General features: G+C 43.0%; 1 protein-coding gene across 3 annotated transcripts in view; it reads right to left on the bottom strand.

Annotated features, from left to right (window-relative positions):
• Nucleotides 1–21676, bottom strand: part of ABCA1 (ATP binding cassette subfamily A member 1) — a 91249-nt gene that overhangs the window by 63536 nt on the left and 6037 nt on the right. For all 3 annotated transcript variants that reach the window (XR_014619303.1, XM_084305261.1, XM_084305262.1), the window contains exons 2-5: nt 12091–12245; nt 7278–7371; nt 3454–3595; nt 2478–2599 (exon numbers count right to left, since the gene is read on the bottom strand). Coding sequence is in view for 2 of the 3 variants with exons in the window: in XM_084305261.1 (XP_084161387.1) it covers nt 2478–2599; nt 3454–3595; nt 7278–7371; nt 12091–12156 (424 nt within the window). In the remaining variant the exon portion in view is untranslated. The remainder of the gene's footprint in view (nt 1–2477; nt 2600–3453; nt 3596–7277; nt 7372–12090; nt 12246–21676) is intronic.

Raw genomic sequence — 21676 nt, 5'->3', positions numbered from 1 at the left:
TACTCAGAACATCCTTTCAGTCTGGGAGGCTCTCTCACAGCTGACCTCTCTCTCTTATGGTCTGCTTAAGTTCCCAGAGTCACTGAAATAACCCAGAGACCGATGGATTTAAGCTACTCCTCACACCTCTGTCAACAGCAGCTGAAGGATTCATCTGTAGTTCCCTTCATTGCACAGGGATCTAACCATTGCTAAGGATAAATACGCAAATACTTGTAAGATTAGAGGATGCAGTTTTATGCATGCTGTCAGAGAATGAATCAGGCAGCCAAAGAGTGGGCAGCAGGGACCCCCAAGCTGGTGGCTTTGTAAATGAGCATATCATAAGAAGGACAAACAAGCACAAGCTTTGTTCCCTACAAGCCATACCAACAATGGACAGTCTGTCCTTCCAATGACATGGAGGCTTGATTATTTTTTTTCACTACACATTTGAAATACTTTATTACAGAAATACAATCTTAGATGACTTGTCTGATGCTTATTTTTTGCAATCAGTCCAGTAGTCTTTGTAGTGTAGAGAAACACGAGACTTCTGACTAGACTCGCACAATACTCCCTATGCAAAATGTTTCTTGGAATCACTCCGCCCCCTCAAACCTTCCCAACAATGATGCTCCAGCTTATGGCTTCAGTCATATTCTTGCAAATGTTCACATTTGATGCTCTCTGCACGTTTCAATACAAAACACAAGCATTGACTTTCTTTGGTACAGTTAATTTGCAGATAGTACTGCAGAAATTAGATGTAAAACCTGGTAACAACCTATGCTGTTCCCACTGGTAGGGCTTGTTCCCACAACACCGAGTTAAACCAAGGGTTTAATGTGTTCCCTTCAACGTGTTTTTAATCTCTCCTTGAGGAATACAGTCATCCTATCTCATTTTGGCTGCGTTCATTATCTGTTAATCTCTGCACAATGGGCTCACCACATACCTACTCCCCCTTAAATACTGAATATTTAGGTAAAAGGATGGTGGTGCCACTTACCAGCTGCCAGAGTAAAAAGAAGGGAGCCTGGCAATATGGACGGACATTGGGCCTAGGAATGAAGGGTGTCCCTTTTACATAAAGATACAGGTCAACTAACACAAAAAAAAAAAAAAGCAGTAGACCACACTAACACCTGCAGATCTGATCTCATCAGGATTCTGAAGGGGAGAGAGGATGGTTATTTATCCAAGACAATCCCCTTTGCATCTACCAACCCTCCAGTAACAATATAGATTATTTCAAAATGACCTGCAGTGTACTGAGCAACACGAGAAAGAATATAAAAATGTTACCTCTGCCTCAGAAGTATGCTCAGGCCACATCAGACTTGTGAAACTATTCATATCACACTGGGCCAATATTCTTCTTCCTGGAGCCTACCTGAACCATACTCAGGTGGAAAGAGCTGGGAACACCACAACTGTAAAACCAGGGACAACTTTCACAAAACTCTGAAATACCATCAAGTGCTTGTAGGTGAAGGCACTCAACAGCTGCATCCCCTGCTCTGTAAATATTTCTTCCTAAACTGTTACTTTCCAATAATCTCCAACTATTGTTTCCAATAAAAGCAGGCAGTACCGACAAAGCAGCCAAGAGAAATAACCTTTGAGAGAAGAGTACCCCAAAAAACTCTAACAAGTTGCCATGTCAGTGAGGCTTGGCAATACATTCCCCAAGACTGGACAAAGCTGTTGCAAGTCCCAGCTCTCCTGTAAGCCTCCTATGTGATTTCACACTACTTAGTTACTCATTTCCATGGAACAGGAAGCCATGCCAGGCATTCCCACATCAGCTAAAAATGGCAGGATCCTCAGTTGCTGGTGGTTTTTTTTGTTTGTTTTCCACTAACGGGGCAGTAAGAACCCGTAAGACAAAACATTTTCTTCTGGAGCTTGTCACTGAAAATCCTGCTGGACAGTAACAGAGAATACAGTACCCTACACCAAACAGTCACAGGGAAAATAAAAACTAAGAAGGGAAATGAAGACTTCATCGTCAGATAATAATCAGCTCTGAGTTTGTAAACTCAAGGCCAAGATCAGCTTTTCCTTATCTGTCTTCCTTCAGCTCACTTCCTTCTTCAGCTTGTAGAGTAAAGAGGTAAATTCTAGCTGTAACGGGTTCATTGCTTTACTGGCAAAATAACTAGTGTTTTCCAAACACACGCTACCTAAACTTCTTTGAGAAAGTCAGCATTTTAAATCACTTCAGCAGGCTGAGGATTGTAATTTCACATCCAAAACAGCTGCTATTCTTGGCATTCAGACCTCCCCTTTCTCTTCCACCGAAGAATCTGAAGAGCACACAAAGCTTTGACATGGAGAGGCTTAAGTTAATTCTGTAGGACTAGAAAGGTCTGATGAGCAGCAAGTGGTAACCACACAGCCTTCTATTATCATACATGTCAGAAATTCACACACGTAGAATTAACCAGATGAGAAACACCAAATGTAGGTGGCTTTTTCTGCCATGCCATTACCTGACCCAGAGGAGTTTCCCAACTTCCGCAGTTTTCCCAAGACCTTCTGGACATCCTTTATGCTCGTGTCCTGTTGGCTGTACAGGAGTAACCTCTTGGCATCTGAGAACAGGCGGGAAACACTGATGGAAGAGACGGGAAAAACAAAACAAAAAAAACAACCATCAGTCATCAGCTCAGTGAGCCAGCATCCACAGACACAGTTTTATACCCCAATTTCAAACTTTGGTCCTTTCAGTTATGCCACTGCCCTCTTCAGTACAATGAGCCCTTTCTTGGTGGTCACCCTTGGGGAAATTAAGGAGCCTAATAAAAGTTGCCTGATAAAGTAGGGTCAAACAAAGTTACACTGGTAACCTCCAAGCATTTGAAAGCAGTTCAGACTTGGATGGAGTGGTTCTCCTGCTGCTTGTAAACTGCTCCCTCTTAGAACTCAATAATGTAAGTGTGCCCTTGCTCCTTTTCAAATGCTTTTCCAGGTTGCAGACATCTTTTATTCTGCTTTAAGCCTAGCTAGCCTGACAGTACAAATGCAGCAAGCAAGGCAGGGTACAAGGATGCTGGCCACAAATGGAGCTTCCTGCAACACATTAGCCAGTAATAACTGACAAAGAGAATCACCCAGACCCTGCTCTTAAGCTGCTCTTAGTCTCTCACTCTACATTGTCCATCTCGGAGGTACATTAGCCAGGTAATGGGGGTTCCTTGGGGAACAGAGTTTGCACCTTGCTTTTTTCTGGGCTGATTTCTGAACACTTAGTAAGAGAACAGACTCAGCCCTTGCCCTGGCAAAGCTCTATTCAATGAGAGCTTCAACTGCTTGGACGCGGGGATGCACCACAGCCCCTCTGAATTGGCAGCTGGAGAGATTGGTGCTTGAAGTGGTAGCAGAATTAACTGGTGACTTCAAAATATCCCTTTTCCATACATCCCCCCAAGAACAGAGATTAGGAAAAAGCAGTCAGACTAGACTCACATGGAGGCATTGAAGTTTCCAACAATACCAGGGGATTCCCCAGGAGTTGGGTACCGGAAACAAGGGTTGTTGGCGTTGCAGATGATCCCCTGTATCCAAGGCAAGGTTCCAGCTGAAGGCATAGCTTTGTTTGGGAAGTGACCTAAAACCAAAACACAATAGTTAGGAGACAGACACAAGACAAAGCAGATGTCATGCTATGTAGCAGCAGAGGGCAATGGCAATCCTGTCCTGGTTACTGCCTCAAATTGCTTACAAGAGAGCAGAATGGTCAATACCAAGAGGATTAAGTACATGTTAACATGGTTAACATGTAATTGATTAACTGGATTAACATGGTTATCCAACAAAGGGGACTGTCCAAAACGACAGACCAGGTCAGGATCTTGGTTCTGGAGACCCTTAATACTCAGACCTCTTGGTTTTCAAAATCATCTCTCACTTACAAGCACCATAAGCTCCAAGCAAAAGGTCAGCATGTGTGGGGTGCCCACATTAGTTTACCTGAGATAAGTATGTCATTGTTCTCCCATAATTGCTAATTTCCAGACAATTCTAAGATTTCAGAGTTCCTGAAACACTAAGGCATCTGTCTGCCAATTTCAAGTCTTTCCAATAAAATTCAACTCTTGCTCTTAAAGACCTACTTAAGGCATACCTTAACATTAGCATCCTGTTTATGTTATGAATTCTGGTGAATGTTAAAGCAGAAAAAAGCTGCCCATGGCAGAGCTCCACCAGTACGCCATCCGGGTACTTGTGAATCCCTCAGCCTTCAAAGAAAGGCTTCTCTCACACAATCCCGTAATTGAGAGGGCTTGTCACTCTGCTTTCTGCACATGAATTCACTTCCTTACCCCAGCCCTTGGGAAGGGAAGCAAGCATCTTTCTTGCATAGGGCTTTGACAATGAGACCCACAATCTTCCATCTGCTTCTCTCTAAACCTCACTCCTTGGTGCCTGCCTCCACAGCCACAAAGGCGGTACAAAGCTCCTAGGAGAAGTCTGCTCAGATCCAACAAGGCTGGTTGGTACAGGTGGTGGAAGGAAGACAGGGTGCTTATCAGTCTTCCCTGCAGAAAGCCAAGGACTCTGTCCAGGAGAAAGGTGAGGGAACCAAAGGTTCATTGTTTCCAGTACCCAGGGGACTACTTGTTCCTAGTGTTCTTTTTAAAATAGAAAAGCTATTTACCTGAGCTCTCTGGCTTTTGTTTCATTTCTGGTTTTTGTTCTTCTTGGCAGAGGGGTATGGGGAGGATAAAAGAAGAAAAGCGCTAAGATGTTTAGATTATTTTCCTAAAATTTCTAAAAGAAACACCTCTCCCCCATGCCTTTTACTTTACATGGATAAAAAGTAAAATAAAAAATAAAGAGCAGTATGGAAACAGGAGGAGTGCACAGGAATTCATGGTAATTTTCTACATACAGTGAAGCATGTAATGGCAGTTTCTCAAAGACTACTGTGGAATCATCCAATTTTAAGACAGCAGAGTTACTCAGAAAACGCAATATATTAGCACTCCCTTTTCAATGGTATTGCTGCAAACATCTAGCTTTTCAATAGATTTTTTTTTTCTGTTGGGCTTTTTTCTTACAAATGAAGCACATTTTGAATACCTCAAAAGACCACAGGAATGGAAAAAAAAGTCAAGCTCTACAAGACAAAGTCAGCAATTTTGCTCAATGCTTCTTCTGGATAAAGATATTTAATTGCATTAAAACAAAATGCTAATGATAAGAAAGAAATACCAGAGAGCTCTCAGTCTGAGATGCCTTCTCTGGTCTGGTGAAAGCCATGCAGCTATCATTGCAGAGTTAGCAAAATTTTCCCCTGTGTTTTCAGAAAAAGGTTCCCCACGCCAGACCAAGCTGCTGGAAATAAAAGTCCTGTCTGGAAAGTCTGATTACAGAAACAGTCCAATTCCTGGTTCTTCTCCTTTTCATCAAACAGAAAAAGAGCTGAAAATCTTATCTGTTTAATAAAAACATTATGCCATTAAATAACGAGGGTATTTGGAGGTTGCAAAGCACCTGCACACAGCTCTGCTACTGCTATCGTCAGGCATTACCTGCAAGTCATTTCATAACAGCAGACAGTGCTGCCATTACAGATAACAATCCTGTTTCCCCAAAGGCATCCACAGGGTTGCCACAAAGTTCACCATGAACTCAAGGTTTCCTTCCAGTATCTCTGCTCACAGTTCAGCAAAAAATGTTCCACTACAGAATGCATCCCTATATGTCAGCATACGAGCTAACAGTCAGTGAAACCAATCCAGATTTCAACTACAGGACTTAGCTTTCTTTTTGCTGAAGGCTTCTCAGAACAGGAGAGGAACTAGATTAACCATAGTGTGAATTTAAGTTACCAGATGCTCTACCCTCTGTGATTCTTGGTGACAACAGTGGGAGAAGGCAGACAAAACAATATTAGTCAACAAAAATGGGGTGGAAAAAGGGCTGCAGGTGAAAGACCAAAATGAAATTCTACTTCTGACACCAGGGTGCCAGACCAAAGGACATACAAGGAGTAACAAACCCAACATGAGCAGCTATGAAAAATCAGATCTTTCTGAGTTTGAGTCTATACACTGCACTGCCACAGCTGGGAAAAATTACCATTGAGGCTGCTGCAGTTATTTATACCATCTGAGTAGACTGCCTATTGCTTCTCTTGCTTCTCTCCAGTTCCATGTCCATATTGCAGGTATTTCTCCTAATGCCACTGTAATACTTGGTTAGGAAAGGCAACTCAAATGTCATGCAGCAAAGTACGAGATGGCATTTAGAGAAGCTTCAATTATCCTGCCAGCCACAGCAGAAAGTGGCTTAGGCAGTGCATGAGACCAGCAGTGTCCAATGCATATAGGGAAACTGCAGACATTAGCACTTCAACCTTGACAGGCTCCTTGCTAGCTTGAAAGCCTAGCAAGCAGCATAAAATGCACCAGCCGCGGCAAAGAACCACAGGCTAAGTGCTGTAAGAGCTAGTTCTTCACTTATTTTAAGAACGAAATACTTCAGATTGCCCTCCAGAAACATGTTGTGCTGACCCTTAACCCTTACCTTGTAGTAATCAGGCAACGGAAAGATAAACAAAGAGCTCTTCCATCGTCAGCTGATTGCAGCATGAGGTCGCCACCAATCACAGTAAGATGAAGCATAATGCTAATAAACAAGATATGCTTCCTAAATCAAACGGCAACCAACACAGAGGCCTAATGACAGCCATCCGCAGGGCAAGAATAAGCTTACTCTGAAGGAAAAGCTGACATGTGCCCATTTATGATGTGAAGAGAAAAATACAACAGTTTTCTTCGCAAACGTATGGCTGCTGAATCTACTGAACACGGAGCTGATGGTGTGCAGTTAGAAGGAATGGAATTGCTCCTCTGTTGTTTTATGTAATACATTAGCCCACATTACTGCCTGAAAATGAGATTGCTTTCCAACAGATCTGAACACTGCTTTCTTTTTATGCTAAGTCACATACGGATCAAGGATGAGAAATAAGGCTTAGGTTCTGTGTGGGTTTTACAGACTTGTCACGCTCCCACAGCAAATTCTCGGCTAATAGACTGTAACTGCAGAAACCAAGGAACACCAAGGAAAGCAGGAGCAGTGTACAGTTATGAAGATACATCAACATGTCAGAACAGGCTGCAGACCCCAAGATGGAAGGAAAGCAGCCACTAAAACTTCCCTGAAGATTACTGAGAGGTATGCAGCCACTACCCCTGCGCTTTGTCTCTTGCCAGTTGGCGTTGCTGCCTCCTAGCCATGGAACAACCGCTCTGGGAGCAGCTGCAGCATTCGGTACTTACATTCATGCTGTTCGTAGGGCGGATATGAAAGTCTTACGGAGATCAGGATGAAGAAGATAAACAGAGGCCAAGCAACTTCGATCAGCAGCTGGAACTGGAAACAATAAAAACAAAGTATTAGGACATCATATGCAAAATACGGGACAGAACAGAGTTTCCAGCACAATCCACTTGTAAGTCAGGACAGCTTTCCAAGCACGGTCTCGTGTCCTTTTGGTTACGTATTCCAGGACCAAAAAGTTTGTTCCTACTACTTCAGGAGACACTCTGTGAAAAATTAGTCTTTTCTTGTTGATATGTGACAGTTACAGACCTGAATTGGATGTGCTTAAGGAGGGTTATTTTTGGCTTTTTTATAGCTCTTTTCGTCTCTTGCCTGCAAGAAATTGCCCAATTAATCTTCCCAGCAATTAGCTGAATTTTTGGCCTTGTATTTTAGAGTTAGTGGGAAGTACTTACATCTCATCCTCACAATAAACCACTCAGCTTCTACCCTAACATCAGGGATGAAAATTGTGCCAGTGTATAGCTATGCCAAATCTTTCAGTTTCTCTGTTAGGGAAGTATATTGTTATCAGGAGAACAAAGCTACTAAGCTTATACCTAGTTACCGTTCTGTTCTGATGTATTGATGTTTCCAAAGGCAGGCAAACACTGCTCTGGGGTACTTACATATACACAGAGAGTGTCAGGTAAAGATAGAAAGAACTCAGTTATTTAGAGGAATGAGGTGAGGATAGAAGAACAGGCTACTATTAAATGCAGAACATTTTTTAAGGAATTGAAGCACAGCAAAACTCCTTAAAAAAGTATGTGCTACATCCCACAGAAACACATAGAGAAAGCAACACTTCAACAGAGCTCCTGGAACACAAGCAGAAGTGTTCCAGGCTTGAGCTTCACCAGCTATTCCCTCCTTTCCCCTTCCAGGAAGGCTGCCTAAACATGCATCTCGGGTAAACCACGAGACAAAGAAAACTGAAAGCTTTTTATACTGCTACTTCTTATGCTTTGGGGAATGGAAACCGGAATGCTTTCTTGGTCAAGAGAAATCTTTTCTCCTTTGCTGGAATAAAACATCTTTTCTAATAAGATATCTACGTCACTCTTACAAGCCAGACGGGTAAGATCTGCACTCCAGTGGAGGAGATAATCCCCACACAAATGTGTTTTCCTGTACTACACCATTAACAGCTAAAATTAGGCTCTTGACATTCAACACAGAGCACTCCAATCAAACTTGGAGGTGAGATTTCTTGACTACTGTACCTTGAAAAAAAATCTCACGCTGTAAAATCAGTATGTTAAAACAAATGCCATGATCCAGCAGAGGAACCATCTAGGATCTCTTCACAGATATCATTAATGGCTGACATCCAGCCACATGCTAACTGTACCCAGAAGTGAAAATGGAGCATCAGAGTCTCCCAGGCATTTCTGGTAACAGTGCCCGGCTCTGCAGGATGAGTTTTGAATACTGTTTCCCACCCATTATTCACATGCACATGTTATATGGCCATTGGATAAGGAAATGCACTGAAACCATGCTAACAAAGGCACCACAAAAATGCGTCAGTAGTCTAATTGCACAATCCAGAAGGTAACCACGTGCAGGCTGCGCGCAAGGTGCTGTTTGCCTCTGCATACGTATATGCACATGTTTCTGGCTTTCCAGAGGTAGTTTGGACTGGCTGTATGTTAGCAGCTGAAGGCTGCTACATCACAGCTGCAAATGAAATGCTACTCCATCAGATGTGGCTGGCAAATGAGCCTTGCACCGGGTCAAACTTATTGCATCTGCAGATTTTCAGTAGAGAGTTTGGTCTCCCTGGGCAGCCTCTTATGCTATTCAACAAAAAACCAAATCTTTTCCTTTTGCTCCTAGAGTTTAATAGGTTCCTTCCCATGCTGCTTCCTGACCTTCACATGACAGCAATTATACCACCACTTTTCATCTGCTGGAGCTTTTGCAGAAGAGGACACATGGATATTAAAAGGGATGTGCCTCTCCCAGGTTCCTGCTAAGAAGATACCAAAGAACCAAGTCTCCTCTCCCACTCCTTCATGCTTCAGTGACCAAACCTGCCTGGTGAACAGCAAAATGAAGCTTCGGTCTCCTGACCCTGCTGCCACCCCTGCCCCATCTGGAATTGAGGAAGGAACATCCCGTTTGCACACAGAAGGTGAGTTCAGAGGCAGCACAAACTGTTTGTAGTTTTACTAGGCTAGTTCCCAAAGCATGCCCAATTCACACCAGTTGGCTGACAATGCTGGCTACTCTTAAATACTGAAATCAACGCTGTGTCAACAGGAAATCTGTTGAGCAAGAACTAACTAAACTACCACCCCATCTCATTGTCATCCACCCTCCCCATCTTCATGGTCCAGTTTCCATGGGGGGAGAGCTACCAGCGCTGACCAGTCTCTCCATGCCAGTTTGAGATGACTCCTGATCTGCAAGACAGCAGGAAGAGATAGTGCTTTTACACAACAGTGACCCCTGAACATGATTTTTTTTTCCCTGCTCTCCCCCGTACACTCCTTCCCCCCACTCCAATGCTGTTGGAAGTTATCCAGTACAAAGTAACGCTTGAATTGCACACGTCAGGCTGAGCTTTGAACCCAGCTTTCGCAACACAGCCTAAACTAAACTCACAGCACCAGAGGAGAGAGTTCAGTGGGAAGAAAAGGCTAGCCCACGCTTCTTGCAGTGGAAAAAAAAATATCAAATTATTTCAGGGCTACATCTTCAGCAGGTACAAATGGGTGAGCACCACTGCCAGCAAACCTAGGTGAAGGACAATGGTCTTCTAACAGTAGAGCAAACATGAATGACTGTGCAGACGTGAGAGCACCATGGTGAGAAGAGAGGTTCTGCCATTTCCTTGCCACTTTTTCAAGTGGCCTTCCCCTCAATATCTGCAGTTAAAGCCCACGCTGAAACCATTAATGAGTAAAAACATGGAGATATACGCAGAATGTGTGATGAAGGAATGGCTGGGGCCTTCGCTGTGAATTGACTAATAATATTGGTATGGAATAGACTATAAAGCACTGGTCTTTGGGCTACTCAATGGGAAATTGATACAGAAGCTGGCAAAAGGTACCAAGAAATAGCTGAACAGATCCAAGGTCATGACAAAATTACAAGCAGGAAAGTCTTTTTCCACCAACATGCAGATGCTTTGTGCGTTTTTGTGGCATTGCCGAAAGTTCTCTATGAACTTGTGCTGCCCAGCACCCTAGCCTACAGTTACTTGATGGGACATACCATGCTAGACTCAGACCTCTTCAAGTAACCTTCAGACCTCATGCATTAATTTCATAAGGTCCAGCCAAAACAGCCACCATCCTCAGCATAAAACTCAGCTCCCCTGAAGTCTCCTCCTAGCTGAACCAGTTTAAGCATTGCTCCAGAAGATACAATCTCCTGCAGTTCCCCCAGGCTCATAAAGCCAGTTTGGGACAGAACGGGAGTAAGATTTCTAGTAGCAAGTGAGGAAGAGACTATTTTCAGCTCTGAGAGCCTAGGTTACTTTGGTGGTAGTTGAGAACAGCCTTCACTTTTAGGAGCTGCAGCTACTTCTGAGACTACTTGCCCCAGCTCCATTGCAACATTTTTCTAAATTATGAGGCAGTTCACAAGGTTAGGATGCTGACCTGTATGTACTTCCAGAAAGCAGGCAATGTCATTCCTTAGGGCTGGCACAGCCCACAGCTTATCAGCTGGGCTGTCTTGTCATGGGAGATCAAGGCTCTTGGGTAAGCACAAAAACATGCAACTTGCACGGAAATTCCCGCCACCTTGATAGCACTGCAACTGTGGAGCTTACAGGAAAAGTCTAATCTGGCACGAGTCCCCTTTGTCTGATTTTATTTAAGCACTGTAAGAATAGGATAAATTCAGCTCTGAATTCACTGGACACCAGTCCTATGACAAGACCCAGACATTTGAGCAAAGACCTCTCAGACCGTTTGAATCTCCCCTAGTGAAAATGATAGCTGTCTCTCTCTCCCATGTGACTCTGAGTTTCTAAAACGACCCAGCCCCAGCCAGCTGGCAAACACCCTGACATTTGCAGGGTTCAGAAAGCTTATCAGAGAGACCACTTTCCACTCACCACCTCGGTAACTCGTGTTCCCTTTGCATTCCCTACTCATACCTCCTCAAGGTCAGACCTAATGCGACAGTTCCTCTGCACAGCCCTGTTCTACAGAACATGCCCCAGTCCAACACAGTTGCCTCCAAAATTCCTGGAGGAGAAACAACATGCCTTCTGTGGCTTTTAGCTGTCTGCAGGAGTTACAGCATGCTGTGAGGTCTCATTGATGAGAAGATAAAAAGCTTTGAGAAGAATATGCTGAATTCACGCTCTTGTGCCCCTGTTGCCACAAAGAGAGACTCCTCTTGCATACAAGTAGATTTAGTGGCATGGTTTAGTGGTGGACTTTAGTACTAGGTTAAAGGTTGGACTAGATGATCTTAAGAGGTCTTTTCCAACCTGAATGACTCTATAAGACTGTCTACCCAAGCAGGTATGTTTCTGCACTGCTAACAGATGGCGGGGCCAGCACTGAAACCAATCAGAACATGCCTTGGTAGAAAAGCATCAGTTGCCTGGATTCCTCTCCACAAAAATCTGAGAACATGTCTCTTGTCAGCCATGTAAACTACAACACCTGTCGGAAAGGTACATAGCAGGTTTGGTTTGAGATTTGAGTCACCTAGATACAAGAATTTCTTTCTGTGTTGCTTTACAAGCAAGCTAAAGGCTACAACTTAAGATCAAAAAACCCTCTGGATAATACTTACAGTCTGTCTTCTTCTATAGGTGAAGTTCTTCCACAGCAGCAATCCCAGCTGCGTCCAGAAAGCCATTGCTCTTCAGCAACGCCTTGCTCCTCTTGTGCAGCAGCAGCAGTATACAGCAAGGAGGTTGTGGCTGGGCATTAACTAGAAAACAAGAGCTGAAAGGGAAAAGCTGTGTTAATACAGGAAATGCGACAAGACACAAAAAGGCAGAGGCTGTGCCCTGTGAACCCACATAACCCTGCAGCACCCCTGTACGTTCCCCATCTCTTCCTTCTTACCCCGTGCACTCTGCCTAAGCCTTGTGGGCCCAAGTAAACTGAGATTTAGAATCACTGCCTACTGCTTCAGAGCTCCAAGATATAGAAGAATGAAACACCTGCAAGAAAGCTATTTCCCTTCCTCTCCCCTCCAAAAAAAAAAAATAAATAAATAAAGCAAAAACAGCCCAGAAGGGAGAAGAAACCATAGGCTTTGAAAGCTAATTTAGAGACTCTGTGAATGAGGTCGAACCATAGAATTCTGACCACTGTTATTTTTTGGTTTTTGTTTTTTTCCCTTAAGCTTCTTTCCATATTTATTTTTATAATGGTGAAAAATGTAACACCAAATCAGGAATCCCTTTGTTTGAAAGTCCAATCAGCACCACAGCTTGTAGGACAAAATGCTATGCAATTAACAGGCGAGGGAGAAACATTCATCTACTTGAAATGAAGCGACTAAGAATGACCCTACCACCATTTACATTTGGATAAAGTGAATGGAAAATCACTGTTGAGTCAGTGTCAGGTCTTGCAGACACCTGGCCTCCACATCTGTTGTGAATACTGTGCATTCATTATGCACCTTGTAAGACTATGAGAAAGTATAAAGGATTTTAAAACGCATTCATTTCTTTGGTGGCTTTTAACAATTACATGGTATAGGCTTGGGTACACAGAGACTTCCAGGAAGGCTCAGATGGAAAGGTGAGCTTATAGTAGATTGAATGTCATTAAACCTTTTTTTTTTTTTTAAAGAATTAATTTAGCATAGCTTAATTTACTTCTGAGTTTAAGCCACTTCAGAGTAAGAGCATTTTCATTCCAAATATGTGTCCATGCAGGAATTTGGCTAAATCCACATCAAATTAACTCTGATTTATGTTCCTGAATACACTCTGTTGACAGGCTCAGTGTTAACAGGACAGCTAGCAACTGATCCAAACACACTAAGAGATAACCATTCCCTCTAACATCTGTTAAAGTGGGAACACACATGCTTTTGATTCAAACATCCCACATACCAGTAATCTGAGCCTTATGATTCAGAGTTGCATGCCTGATTGCAAACTGCACTGAAAACATTTTGAAAATCTGTAAAGGTGCTAGGAAATTAAGACTCCAAGAAATGCTCTGACCAGTCCTATACAGGTCCAAGACTGGATTAGAAATGGTAATTCAGGATGTGAGCTTTGAGTTAATGAATATTTGCTACCTCTATGACTTGCCCACAACTAAATCCATTATTAGAATGACTTGCAGATTAAAAAGTTGTTTTACAGCATGTCTGTGCTACAAAAAAGTTTCCCTATCATGACAAAATCATGCTGAGCGCTACAGACAATTATGCTGTAGTACCACAACAGGACAACAGTGCTTCTTTATGCCAGTTTAGGGAAGCAAGAATGATAACAGACGCCTACAAAAACCTACAAATTGAACCTCATGTCAGTACCCAGGCAGCCGGGCATACAGTCAGCATGGGTTCATTAACTACTGCTATCACTCACTGAAATGACCTGTGCCCACAGAAGCTCGCCTTCACAGGTAGATGCCCAGCAGATCTGGCAGGACAGCCTTCCTCCCCCAGCACTGTGCTTCCCTCTGTTTGGAGCAACCCAACACATTCCAGATGCATGCACATCTGACTGGTAGATAGTGAATTCCCAGACATACTCAGAGCGAGGCACTACAACATCTGATAGCACATACACAGCGTTAAAAAAAATCCCACTGTAGCATCCTATCAACACTCTGCAACAAACTACTTCCTATTCTTTTTCCAACAATTACAAAACCCTACAAATATAAGTGCCAGGGGAAGGATCACGAGAGCAGGAAGGATCCTGAGGAGAGTCAATGAGACCTTCAATTCTGAATGGAAATAACACAATTCATAAAATCACAGAATTTCTTTGCTTTAATATCCTGCATAAAGGTAGAGTAAAATTTGAAGCCATCCAGATGGTGTTTGAACTAGTCACAGGGTATATCTGGTTTAATCCATGCCAGTGAAAATCCAGATGTTGGTGCTTTGCAATTGTAGGCAGCCCCCAGGACTCAAAATACAGAACTACTGCTCTATAGAGGTTGTAGGGTTCACATTGCATTAGTGCTCTGCAGTGAGATAAGGGCATATATGTGCTCACTTAACACACATCTCTGCTGATCAGCAGAAACCTGTGCAACTAGAAAGATTGGCTATGCCTGCTTAGACTGCAGCTCTCCACAGTTTATCTAAACCTTATGGGGAACAGAGCAAATGCAAAGGCTTTCAAATCAGGCTAGTTAGTATGGATACAAGTTTCAAGTTAGGAAAAAGATATTGATTTGTTACAACTGTACTGGAAGATCGGAAAATTTGTCCCAGATGTTGACACTACTAGCTAAGTCTCTACATTAAGCCAAAGGGAAGGTCCTAACACTGGATACTTGCCAACTGCACAAAACTTGAAGCGTCTCCACTTGTACTTCTTCCAGCCATGTTGGGATGACAGCTTCAGAGACACATTTTTGCCCCAGTATCTCTTACAGGGTGGGCAACACAGGTTTTGTTGATGCCTAGAGCTGTCTCTGATTTTGATCAACAGAGGCTGACTTATTTGGTTCACTGCTGATCCAAGTTAACTAGGTCCACCTGAATTACTAACGCATCAAAATGCTCTGCAAGCGAAGAATCTCAGAGGAAAATGGGTTACCTCTCCTTCAGATGTTCTAGCTGTCAGAAAGTAAGAACTATAAAGCAGCAACACAGAAAACTGTGACAGACCCAACACTTCCAGCTCAAGGAGCTGAAGTCCACCTGTATTTCCACTCCAGACTAGCCTGGGAAGTTCAGCACAGCTGGGAAACCCAACTTGCCGTTAATTACTGCAGTGCCAAATGCACAAGTACCAGCCAGTTTTCCTTTTGTGTTGCACCTATGTAAAACTTTCTGAGCCAACAGCATGCATCAGTGATCATTTCTTACCCACAACCCTCTAAAAAAGCAATGCCATTTCTGTCTAGAACAGTGGGGATTTAAGCCTGCCAAGACTGGGCCTACCCTTTGAAAGTGCAATCTCTTGCTTCTGTAAAGCTGTGCTCCATGAGAGCAGGAACAATTTCCCCAGCTGTTAATTAGCAGCGCAACCTGGTTGTGTAGAGGTCTTTGCTGTAGACATACACCTTGCACACCCAATCCTCTTCATTGTGTGAACACTGCAAGTTTTACAGCAGAGGTAGGTATCCATGCACAGCAGTTTTAAGCCTAGGGGCAATAAATAGGTTTACTTCTCTTCATCACCCAGCAATCTGCTTTTGTCTAGCTCTGCTTCAGCATTTTTCCACCTATTCACCAACACATGCAACACCACCGCATAGCTTAGACAACATGGAGCACACCAGGAGAGGCTCAAATTGCCTATAGCTTTGGGATACACCTGGCAGCTGTCTGGTACCTCAGGTGCAAACTCTAACCACCACCTTACTACAAATAAACAGATACCATCAGAAAGGGCTGTCTGATAACTGAAACAACTAAATGGTGTTTGGAGTAATGTCCTGAATCCCACCACATGCCCTATGCCACACGGATAGAGCAACGAGCATTCAGTTAACCATACAGCCAGGCAAAAGGATCGAAGGGTCACCTTACGTTTAACCAGCAAATAAATTCTGGGTATCCAGTATACAGACCTCCTTGCATGCCTTACCAACGTGCCACTTAGACTTGCATACACTTAACATGCTATTTCCTGAGCATTCCAAATTTTCTCAACTCATGACAAAAAACACACAGGAGGAATGAAGCAAAGGCATCTAGATATTCCCCCATCTTTTGATAGTCTGCCTCACATTCTCTTCCCCAAGAGAAGCTTACCCTTCCAATTATAAAACAGCTGTTCAACCCACAGAAAACTGTGGGCATCAGAGGCAGAGGCAGGGCAGATCAGCCTGCGTGTACCTTCTGATCCAGCCTGGGATTCCTGCTTTGCTCCTCACTGAGCTCTAATAGTGGGTCAGGACCCTCTCTACCAGACCAAGCAGCCACAACAGCCACCTGCACAATTAAAGCACAAGAGCCCAAATGGTTGTCCCACAGACTGCCTTTGTATATGGCACTTCTCCCCACTGCAGAAACCTTGCAGAGGTTCCAGACCTGCAAGGCTGCAATTCCATCTCAGTGTGCAATTCAGAAAATTACTCCTAAGAGATAATTACACTATGGGGCAAGCTCTGAAAATGCTGAAAACAAAATACACACTTTGACCAACCCTTTCTTTCTAGATCAGTGCTACCCCACTCTTTGGAAGTAGAATGGCTACTGAAAAGTCCATTAGCTGGTATGCCAAGAGTTTGCAGGTCCAATCAGTCTTAAACACAAAGCTATGTATTTTTACAGCTGTAGATTTTAAGAGGGGAAAAATGCTCAAGTGGCAGAGAACCAATTCCCTACCCCCATGCCTGGTGTCTGTACTAAATAAACATAAAACAGCCTTCAAAAGCAGCTTTCTGCAAACAATGCAGCTGTTTGCTTTCTTTTGGGGGCGAAAAAACCTTTTCCCTAGAGAAGAAATCACTATTTAGACAGTGAACAAAGCAAACTTATCAAACCTTATGAGACTGGAACATTTCAGAATTCTGGCAGCAGGCTACCTTCAAGAATCCAGCAACGACTTAAACCCAGCCCTGGTCAGCAGAGCTAAAAGCTTTTTTACCAATTGATGACAGTTCAGAGGCCTCCATGAAAGCAGTCAGTGGCTTCTGTCCCACCCTGTTGGTCAGATCTCCACATCATAAAAGCTACCATCATTGGCAGCACTCCACAGACCAACCAGCCAGGGGGAATATCAATCTAATATCTAGAGATGATGCCTTCTAAGAGAAAAGAAAATATTAGCTGCTGTACTGCTACAGCCAGTCCTGTTCCTCTACTATGAGCAAACCTGGTCTAGCACATTGCTCTATCTCAGATGAAAAGCTGTAGATCTGCTTAATGCCATTAGCCTTTTTATAAATATCTATCAAATCAAACAGCCACTGTTTGAAAGAAACGGGGCAAATGAAAAAAAAAACAAAACAAACAAACAAAAAAAAAAAAAAAAAAAAAAAGTCATTTTTGAGCAGAAACAGTCCTTTCAGGGAATGCTGAGAAATGACTTAACATTTCATTTCCTTTAGGTAGGTCAAGCTGCATTTCGTGAAGCAAACAGTGTCATGAGCCATGTCAACTCTGCAAAGCCCAGACCCAAGAGCAAAGTCCCCCAGTTCTCCATATGCCACCAAGTGAGAGCAGGTCCCCATGACGGCCACGAGCAACAATGGCAAGAGAGAAGTGTGTGCCTCAAGCACTGACATTTTGTTTTAAACATGACAAACCATCAGAGAACTAGTAGCCCTTCTGTTTATTTGGTGAATAGAGGCAGAGTAAGTCAAGAGCTGAGAACGAAGCCCATGTCTCCAAAATCAGGGTCTAACGTGCCCTTGCTCTGCAGGACACCTAGACCTAAGCTTCTGGTTTCTCCCCACATAGTAGCTACAGCCAAGAGACTTACACAACCACATCCACCTCGTACAACCTGTGACTGTGCGAGGCAATAAGCAATTTTCAAGACACAAGCATTATGTGCCCCTCCACCACAATATCCATGATTTCCAGAAAGGGATAAGCACTTTGCTTCTACACAACTTCAACAGGACTAAAGGAATTGGGAAAACAGCATTAGTTACAATGCTGTTGAGATTAGGCTCAACAAAGAGCAGCTGAGGACAAATGCAAACAATTACTTATCCCACTGTGAGGGATCTAACTGTAGATAATCTCCACAGCAGAAACAGACAGTGCATGAAGAATCAGGAGTAAATGTCCATTCTAAAACCAAAACAATTCATGGAAAGTTTGCAAGACTAATAGGCACAAATCTGACATTCACATCTCTAAAACCTTCAAGAAGTAAAAAAAAAAAAAAACTCATTAGCTCTTGACTATGAAGTCAAAAAAACTCATTACTATGAGTTAAAAACCACATAGGCAAGAAGGGAAACTGCACCCAAACAATAATACTTTTCTAGCAATAACACCATTGCTCTTTTAAAGTCACCCTTTACCTCAAACAGCCTGAACTATGTTACAACAAGATGCCATCAAAAACATTAGCAGCATGGTCAGTTCAAGCAACTCACCCCGGGCCACAACCAAAGCATAAGCAGAGATGAGAATACAACTACCAGATGCCACACGTCTGTCTCCCAGTTTAAGCACTGCTAGACTCTGTAGCAATAGCGAGCAATGCAGGGTCAGCAGAGGAGGTGTGAGCTTTGAACCTGCAGCCTGCTCTCTGGGACACAGGATCATTATCAGCAGAGCCACACAGACACTAAAAAGCAAGTCTTTCGTAACTTCCCAACAGAGGACTTCCATTTCTTTACCATTTGCCAGAGGAATATCGGACAAAATTTCTCATTCCATCTAAAAATTCATTCAATGAGAAGTACTATCCTTCTCAGAATGACCCAGATCTCATCACAGGGTTTAATCTGACTGCTAATTGTTAACAATGTGATTGGAGAGCTTCTGGGTCAGCAGGCAAGGACTTAATTAGGACCACAAACAACAATATTTGGGTGGTGATTCTTGGCAAGATCCTCCACTAGTTTACATCACTTTACACATACTGACGACCTGGCTTTATGTTTGGTAATAAACAGGTTCTGGCCTTGTTCTCCAGCACTTACTAACACTGCAAGCAACTAGAACATTGTTTTCAACTTGGCCATCTGTCTGACCTCTGAATAACAACGATGCATATGACTGAAGCACTTTAAGATCTAGCTTTCATGGTAATAATCCACAACCAGTTTGACTCACTTCCCCCTGAGGAGCATGTCAAGTCTCCTAAAACCCTCTAAGGAGAGTGCCAAAGTATCAGTAGGCTGACTAAACATTCTCATGGAATTCCACCAGTGTCCAAACAAAACCAAGACACTGCATTTCACTTATCCACAAGGTCCTTAAGGCAGCATACACACAGCTACAAAACACCGAGTAAATGACTTCCCTTTGTTTAAGAGGGCTGAACCTCACGGAAGGGAAGAGACAGCTAGTAGAAAAGAACTGCTCCTTTTAAGAACAGCAGGACAAGAAAATAGCTACTCACAACCTGCTTTAACTGCTGCTATTAAAACAATTAGTCCTGTAAAAGAGACTGGTTCTGGGTTCTGCCTGCCACAGCATGAATTACGAGAGGGAACCCTAGACCTTGTTCTGGCAGGAACTGTTACAAATAAAATGTGATGTTAGGGGCAGAAATCCAGCACCCCAAATATTTAGGCAAAATTGAAAGGGGCTTCTAAAAGGTACCTAGCCTCAACGCTAGGAATAAACAGTTGGATTTTTCAAAAGGCAGCATATTAAGTGCTGAGTAGCTCAAAAAGACCAGCTATGAATCGCTGAGCAGAGATCGTTATGAAAGCCTGCGGCCAGATAGAATATCACAAGCACACAAACTGCTGGCCATGAACTCTTCAGATGATTTTGCTTCCTCTTTCTGACCAAGCTGAAGTCCCAAGGGGTATTTTTAGGGCACAGGTGGGCCTGTGCCTACCAACAAGAAATAAACCATAAGAGATAGTTTGCAAAAGACCTGAGCACTAGCTTACAAAGTATTCCATAATATAAATTGGACTAGATTTTCCAAAGTCTGCGGTGCCTCCTTAGGCATTTACAGGAAGCCATGTTTTTAGACATGGCTGCTGTTCAGAAGCTTCCCGTGTGACAGAGCATACCAAGCTCCTTTGAAAACCTGTCCCAGGTCACACAGGAGCAATGTCTTCCTACCAGAATGACCACAACAACTGGTTCTCCTTACTGCTAGCACATTCAGGAAGCTCACTGGTGAAAACAAGTGTGTTTCCCATACAGTGGAAGAAGTCACGCTTGCACGTGCCACAGTTGGACTGGCCCAAAGTAAGGCACATGCAAAAGATTGTGTCACGCACTTCAGCAAGAGCAATTGCTTAAGTGTCAAGTATAACACTCAAATAGTCATCTGTTTTACCAAAAAAAAAAAAAAAAATTCCACTGGAACGTTGTGAAACACATGAAATATTTCAACTTTCCTATTACACTGGACATCCATACTCTCCCCACACACCAAAAAAAAAAAAAAAAAAAAAAAAAAGAGGCTGAAATATAGTCCATTCTCTGGTGAAAACAAACAAAAAGACGATTTGCTTTATCACGGCCAATGTCCAAAAATCCATAGTCCATATTAGCTGATTTTTTTTTTTTTTGGCTCTCATAGAATGAGCTCCTCTCTGTAGTGAGATCTAGAAATAATAGAACATCCTGCTAAAATAATAATTGCGACATTTGAGCTCAATTCATGCCATTAAGCTTTGATCTCTGAGCAACTATAGCATCGTCAGTACACAGTCTGCAAAAAGCTGTGTAACACAGCCTCAGTCACTTTTTCCAGCTGATGACGCATCCTATTTAAGGACGTTATCTTCTCAAATGGGAAAAAAGAGGAAGCGTTTCATGTAGCAAAAGGTACTGTTTTCTGCATGACGGACACCTTTAGGGTGCGAGGAAAGACAAGGCACCCCCCAAGAAAGTCATCAGCCTACTCAACTTTTGGGAAAAGAAATTGGTGAGCTCAGGAGGTCTTAGGCAAGAAAACCTCTTCAGACCCACTCCCTGCTCACTGAATCACTTTACCCACACAAAGCAGCTAGAGATCTGTCTTCAGAAAGTGTACACTGCATAAGTGCTCCACATTCCTACCCTGGAGTGGCTGGAGCACCACTGGGGTGTTTGTATCTTCTCTTGAGCAAAATCACCACGCCTTGCAGTGTTGCCATCACCTTCATAAGGACTTTTTCGGAAGGCAATGTCTTCAAAGTCTTGTTTCTGTAGCTTGCTCTTGATCTTGGGAAAAGACAAGGTTACAAACAATCTTGGCCCAGCACAAGATTAAGCTGCAATCTGAGATGTTTTTCTGCCCTGTAACATCCAAATAACCTTTACTGTTATTTTCTTCGTGATCTTTGCCATCTGGGAGCAGCATGTTGTGAACCAGCACATGTCCGGAAAGAAAGAATGAAACGTGGCTCATACTGTGGGAAACATCCCAGAGGTGTCTTTGGGGTTCATTGGTGCAAGGAATAAACTGTCTGTGAAGCCTGGTACCTACACAACTGCACTGATATCTGTCACACCGGTATAAATTATAGCAGACAAAATAAAAAAAGTTCTCTGAACTATGCAGAAAAGAATCAGCCAAGAAAAAGCCTCTAGCACAATGCAAGGAAATGACATTGTCAAAAAAAAAAAAAAAAAAAAAAAA

This window comes from Netta rufina (genome assembly GCF_964035555.1).
Source record: "Netta rufina genome assembly, chromosome: Z".
In the NCBI taxonomy this organism is placed as follows: domain Eukaryota; kingdom Metazoa; phylum Chordata; class Aves; order Anseriformes; family Anatidae; genus Netta; species Netta rufina.
This window is presented reverse-complemented; position numbering and strand designations above follow the sequence as displayed.